We start from the raw sequence: 7,611 nt of genomic DNA, 5'->3' as shown, positions 1-7,611 counted from the left end.
GGCAGAACCAGTGCTGAGGTGAAAGGTTTATTGTACATACATTTAACTTGTTCCGAATATATATATATATTATTTGAAAACAAGTGAGTGAAGTGTGTGATTTATTGCTAACAAGTCACCTACTGTGGAAGAATCCTAAGCCCAACAACAACATAGTATATATTTATACTATTAACAAATATAACCAAAATCCTTTTTATTTTGACAATTGGCAAAAAGAAGAATATATATTTTTAAATTCTGACACAATGCAATGAAAACTTTGTATTACAAGGCACTCAACATGCATTACAAATTGAGATATAAACCTTGACATTTTCACTCATGGTTTTATTACAACAGAAAAGAAACTATTTACTTCTAAACAAGCACTGTTTATGATAAAACCAGTTGCATAGACTTGTTGAATAAACTTGCAAAATACTTGAACAGAAGTCATTAAATGGGCTATAAACCTTTCATTTATTTTTTAACTTAAAACTAAACTGAATCCACCCTAGTCAAGAATTGATAACTCAAACATAATCAATTACAAACAAGAGAAGTAATGTCCAAGATTGCCAACTATTGTCAATGAATTCTTACTTTGAAAAATATTGTTTATCATTGAGAATTAAGAGCATTTATAGAACAAGTAATCATCTTAATATAGCCCAAAATAACCAATTCAAATAAAAATGTGTAACATAAGAAAAAAGATTATCACTTGCTCCAATGATTAGTGACTTCTTTGAAGATGACAACAGATTATCAGCCAAAATATAGGATATAAACTAGTTAATAATTAGCATCTAATAATAGAAATAAAGGGGGAAAATATAGTATATTATTAATAATTAGATTTAGATGATCATATAGGCTACAAAGCATGCCAATAATTCATATCCAATCAATACGATCTTACCTTAACTCTCTCGCTACAGGCTCAATAACAGGAACCATCTTGAAACCATTTTGTGCTTGTTATAGTTTTCATGATATAACTTTTGTTATAACAGTAAGTGTATCTTAACTAACTTTTGCAGATTATCAGTAAACATTACAAGGCTTTCGTAAACAAAATATTGGATTTTTTAATTAATGATTTGCTCGTACATTTTTTTCTTTTCAAATGTTGACTATCCAACATGCAAAGTAATTTTGATTTTAAGATTATAAATACTTTTATGCATCAGAAAATTGTCAAATTTCACATGCAAATTTCAGATTATCAAGTAAACATTACAAGGCTTTTGTAAACAAAATATTTTAGTTTAGTTTAAATAACTTAAATCTCATTATACATCAATATATATTTCTTATTTTTATTTTATTGACCTTTCAGCCATGCCTGACTAACATTATAGAAGTTGCAATGATGCAGTGCACATGCGCTCATGTTACCATAGCCAAGAATATAAAACTGGCCTTTACAAAGTGACCTGTCTTGGGTGTGTTGTAGTGGAGCAGTATTTTGTAAAATACAATCACACTTCGGTTATAAAATATATATTATATACATTACTATTTACAAACAAGTTCTTAAATTTCAGTTACTTTTCTTAAAACATAGAACAGTAAACAAAGAAGTATAGCAAACATTTATCTTTTCTAGTTACAAACTTTGTACTCATTTGCTGCTTGCTGTAAGTTGCTAAGCCTTATCAACTTTTGCAGGTGGAGGATGTAAAACAAAATATTTTTTTAGGTTTTATACATACATTTTGAAATAACAAAAAATCATAAGTTACTACATCAATACCACAGAATTCTACTACAATTTATCAAGCTTAGTAACTAAGCTATATTTGGGTCTAAAAAATACAATTTTTTGAGCTCACTAATATCTTACCTTACCACTTGGAATCTAGCATGAAAAGAAAGTTTCCTGAGCAAAACTTCACAGAGTCTGAGAAAACCACTTTTGACTGATTATACACACATCATTTGGAGAAGCAGATGTACGTAAGCAAGTATTTTCAAAAACTGAATAGGTGGGTGGGGTTACCTTATTTGATTCAATAAATCAATTAATATCTCAGAAAATAGAAGACAGGAGGTTCTTATCTGATATTCTAGCTTGTTGATATTGGTAATTTCAGTAACTAATTCATAAAAAACTATAGACTTTGTACTTGGACATCACAAACATCTAATTTGAACCAATGCTGCATTCAACATACCACGTGACACACAAAAATTAATATTTAGGAATTCTTTCAATATGTACTTTTGAATTAATAAATTAAGTAATATAGAATACTAAAATTTGAATTACAATCTACAATTTGATACCAAACTTATTGACATACATTCATAAAACAGTAGTTCAATAAAATTTTAATCATGAGTCTATAAACACAATGACATGACCTATGGTTAAGTGCATGAATTTATCACTACTTTTATTATCAATAGACACACAGTAAAAACAAAACAATACAAGACACATAACACTACTAAAACTGGCCCACCATGAATATTTGCCAAAATAGATCAACAGGTTTATACAGTTTAGAATTTATTTTTAAATGTTTCAAATTATACTTGACACACTATAAGTTAGCAAGAGTACTAAATCCTTATCAACATCTACTTCATCACAGTCAGATTCAGCTGAAATAGAATTAAAATACATTTTAAAAGTAATTCATATTGATATAGTATTAGTATTTTAATACATATCCTTACAGAAAAATACAGAAGTCTGTTCCAATCAATTTTTAAGTGTTAAGCACAGATAAATATATATAACTTACAGGATTAATATTTCCTTTTAACTTTCCAAGCTTGTACTGAGATGCCAAGAACTTTAGTGAAAATCCATGTTCTCTACCTGCAAACATATTAAATGCATGTAACTTAACCCTTAATATAAAACTTAACAGTGTATTGATAGAGCATTTTAAAAAGTTATCTTACATATTATTATTCCTAAAGTAAAAATAATAAACACTTCACAATCAATCTTACTGTTTACCTAAAACCTCCACTGCTCATAAAATAAACAAACAGGCCACAATTAGCATTTCACTTTACAGAAAAAGCAAAGCCTAAACAACAGTTAAACAAGAGCAGAAGCACATAAACAATACACACAAACAAACATAAAAACAAAAGTTTACAGATAACCTTGCCAAGCAAGCAGAAATAGCAGAGGCCCAATGAAACATGAAAGAACTGTAAACACCACCAGGAGCTTACAGTAAATAGCATGGCAACAGACAAGCAACAGAAATGTACTCACAAAGCAAGAATGACCAACTGAAAAGATGAGTCAAACATTTCAGGAAGCTCTTACACAGTCCACACCCAACAAAACTTACAGATATTCTTCAAGCAGAACACTCCTTACACATCAACACTAACCAAAGTGGCAAAAGTGAAATTAAGAAAGCCATATAAAAACAAAAGAATGGCAATGCACTGGGAGTCGAAGGTATACTACTGGAAACAATCACAGCAGACCTTACAAATCTAACGAAATGTTATACTAGCTGTTTGAACAGATGTGGGAGGAGGAAGAGGTACCGGATGACTAAAAAGGTTACAAATACTATAGAGGCATCAAGTTACTATATGTACCAGGAAAAGTTCTGAAGAGAATAATCCTAGAAAAGTTAAAGGTGGCATTAGACAAACATATGAAAGACCAACAGGCTGGCTTCCAAAAGGACGGATCCTGTACAGCTCACATAACTACACTATAGATCGTTGTGGAACAGCTGATGGAATGGAACTCGCCCTTTACATATCATTTATTGATTTTCAAAATGCAATTGACAATCTGGAGCATTACACTCTGTGGAAGCTTATGGAATACCATAAAAGTTCATTACCATAGTTCGAAAGATGTACCAATATTCATCATGCAGAGCAGTGCACAAAAGCTACTTCACCAACCCTTCATAGTAAACACAGGAGTTAGGCAAAGTTGTTTGCTGTCACCCTTGCTCTTCACCTGATGATCAACTGGATGATGTGGACTTTGTTGATGACACTGCCCAAATATTACATACATGCCAACAAATGCAGTGCAAGTCTTCTCAGCTAACAACAACATCAGCCTGGATTAGGCTCACTGTTAGCTGGGATAAAACCAAGATGATGTACATCAACAATACCAAAGACAAATCATCCTAGAGGGAAAAGTGCTGAAGGAAATGGACACCTTTACTTACCTGAGAAATGTCATTGGAAAAAATGATGGATAAGACAAATATATCCAAACAAGGATGGGAAAGGCAAGGTCAGCATTTCTAACTCTAAGACCAATCTGGAACTCCAAGGAGTTATCATGAAAAGGCCAAGCTTTGCATCTTCAACATCAATGTTACATCTGTATGGGGAAGAAATATGGAGAACAACAAAGGCAACAAATGACAAACTTCAAGCCCTCATCAACAAGTATTTAAGTACTATCCTAGATGTTCACTGGTCAAACACCATCAGAAATGAGGACCTGTGAGAAAGAACTGAACAGAAAAAAAACAGATGTACATATCAAACAAAGAAAATGGGGTTGGACTGGATACAAAATTAGGAAACCCAAAACCAATATCACCATGATCTCTAAAATGAAACCCTCAGGGTACAAGAAACCATGGCAGGCCTAGGAACAGCTGGAGAAGATAACTGGAGGAAGAGTTAAGGAAATTAGAATACTGTTGGAAAGAACTGGAAAGATTGGCCCTAATCTGAGTCCAGTGGAGAAGATTTGTGGATGACCTATGCTTCCTAAGGAGTGAAAGAATTTAAATTAAGTAAATAATTTACATATTTTCTCAAACAAAATCATATGATTTACCATTAAATACTATGTCTGATGAATGACCCCAATACCACAAGTTTCATCATCATCTGACAAACCACTGTCTTGAATCACATTCACATTGTATTACCCTTAGTCATCATCCACAGCATGCAGTATATTTCACACTAACACACACACACAAGTAAACAGTATTTTACAAATGCAACCTTAATAATTTAAATACTTGGGGAAAACCTTTCTATTTGGACAGGAATTTTACATGCACACTTTCTGTGAGCTCACAACATAAACAAATACAATAGAATGTATTCTAATTGTAATGAGAGTATCACAAGTTTTAAAATTAAACTTCACAATAAATAAAAATGCTTAGTTTCATTTGGCTAACTCATTATACTGTGTAATAAATAAAGAAGGGCTTACCAATTATAAAAACAGTACTACATTACAGTGTTTCAAGATAGACACAGCTGGCATATCAACATAAAATACTAAACATTTAGTATATTCAATCAAGTGGCTGTAAAACAAACAAAAATTATGATATTCCATGGAAAGTAACATCTGAGAATACCCGTAAAGGTCTATTTAAAGCCTAAAATTGGCTATCACTTGTCACAATATCTTGTCTCAGTCTATCTATAGTAGGTTAATGTTATGAGATACAATTAAATAGTATAACTCCAATTTTAAATGGCAGTATCATATGCACTATAAAGACATGCTCAAGTAAAATGAAAACATATATATATATATATATAAGACTGGTTTAACTCCTTAGACCAGAGCAGACAATTTACCCATCACACAGTGACAACATCAGATCATTTATGTCTCTTTGGCTGAAAACTGATCCAAACTATGTTATTAACCATAAAATTAAGAAAATTGAAGTTTTATAAGATATGGCAATAATAATTAAGAAAACAGGAAAATTATTTCAGCAGAATGTCCAAAAAATTACAGGTTTAAAGAGTTAATAAGTATATTAAAATGAAATTTGAGCTAACAATAATCAATTAAGAATTAAACAAGATCAAAGTTGCGGTATTAACAGTAAAATGCAACTTTGAAGGATAATATTTAATGTGAAATATAATGCCAATGATTGACAGGGCAGCATATTAAAAAATAGGGGGGCACAGAATAAATTGCTCAAACCAACATCCTGAATCCTCTCATATTTCTTAGATATCTGTGAATAACTTCAAAACTTTTCTTTCTCTCTGACACAATGTAACTTATGTTTGCTGATATTTGTAACTGAGGATGGACCTAATACAAAATGTGCAAAGTTTGCTAGCTTTAGTATGCTAAAAATTGCTCAGTTTTACAATAAAACAAGTTGTTCATCTTTAATATGAACAAACAATTTATACATAATATCTGAAGTATTAAAATTGCAAGAAATTATTCTCCGTTTTAATCAACACAGTATCAAACTGAACTTATTATCTGCTATATCAATGATAATATCAAAAATATTAATTTTTATGCAATCTTTGTATATTGAATTGGTCATGATATTTTAAAACAGCTTTCAGAATGGCAAACCCAGTAACTTCAAGCTGATCTCACTATCTGGCAGTGTTTTAATACAACTTTAAGAATGGCTAATCTGCTTGATTTAAGCCATCTCATTATCTAATGTTTTACAACAGCTTTCAGAATGGCTTATCCACTCAAATTAACCCCATCTCATTATCTACAGTTTTAAAACAACTTTCAAAATGGCTAATCTGTTCAATTTAATCTTTTAAGTACTGTTGGGTTATACTTGTCTCAGCATATATCCTATGAAAATACTTGGTACATGATGCTTCAAAAATAAGAATAATTAATTTCATTATTGGAGTATTTTTCATTATAAGATGATCTTGTGTTACTTTCACCTAAGAATACATACATAACATGCTCCATAAATAGCTGCTGCGATATATAACTGTTGGGACACATGTTCATAATGAAGATTTCAGAAACAGTACATGAGAAAAATTTCCAAATATGCAGGAAGCATTCCATATGTATCTTGTATCATTTATACTCACTTAACCTGATGACTACCGGTACTAACTTTCTTAGTAGGCAATGCAAGTGTGCATTTGTGAATTGAAAAAATGATAGAGAACTTATCTTTTAATGGATTTCTGATTTTTATAAATAGTAGCATAACATTCAATTATTTGTACAAAATTGTATTCTTTAATGAAGTTTAAAGAGGAATTTAATCCAAAAATTCCTAAAATACGTTTTAGACTGTAAATAAGCACCCTCTAAGAAGAAATGTTTTTTTCAAAAATTTTTTTAAGATATTTTTCTTCAACACTAGAGATTACAGACATATCATACACTATTTATATATAGTTTTCTTCTTGTCAAAAGTTCACTTAGGCCTATTCAATTACTTTAGAATTTCAGTTGACAAGCTGAACTATCTTCTCTGTTACTATCACACTAGTATTCTGTGTGTGATTCACTTAAAATTGTGGTGCAATTTACCATATTCGGTCTTCATTCTTCTGAAGATCCTCAGTTCTTTTTGTCAAAGTGCACTCAGGCTGATTCAGTTACTTTAGAACCATGCTTTGACGGAATAATTCTTCTTCTTATATCCTGTTAGTCTTATTCTAACATATTAAATGTTAGGCCTATCAATTCCATGGTATTTAACTTTTCCTTTTGTAACTTTACTTTCTTCTGCTATTATATGTATGCTGTTTCTGCTCATTTTCACACTATTTATATCTTTATCACTTAATCATTTGTCCGCTTTCTATATTCTCGATGTCAGTGTATTGCACATGACGTTCAATAGTCTCAACATCAATGAATTATTACAAAACTTCCTACAACCATCT

At 31.0% G+C, this 7,611-nt stretch overlaps 1 protein-coding gene across 3 annotated transcripts in view; it reads right to left on the bottom strand.

The window, feature by feature from the left end:
- LOC106478904 (lysine-specific demethylase 5A-like) overlaps window positions 1-7,611 on the bottom strand; it is a 97,833-nt gene that overhangs the window by 64,769 nt on the left and 25,453 nt on the right. For all 3 annotated transcript variants that reach the window (XM_022382602.1, XM_013939482.2, XM_022382604.1), the window contains exon 8: window positions 2,739-2,815. In XM_022382602.1, coding sequence (XP_022238310.1) covers window positions 2,739-2,815 — 77 coding nt within the window. The remainder of the gene's footprint in view (window positions 1-2,738; window positions 2,816-7,611) is intronic.

This window comes from Limulus polyphemus, unplaced genomic scaffold (genome assembly GCF_000517525.1).
Source record: "Limulus polyphemus unplaced genomic scaffold, Limulus_polyphemus-2.1.2 Scaffold261, whole genome shotgun sequence".
In the NCBI taxonomy this organism is placed as follows: domain Eukaryota; kingdom Metazoa; phylum Arthropoda; class Merostomata; order Xiphosura; family Limulidae; genus Limulus; species Limulus polyphemus.
The sequence above is the reverse complement of the archived record's forward strand: the minus strand, read 5'-3'. Positions and strand labels throughout refer to the sequence as shown.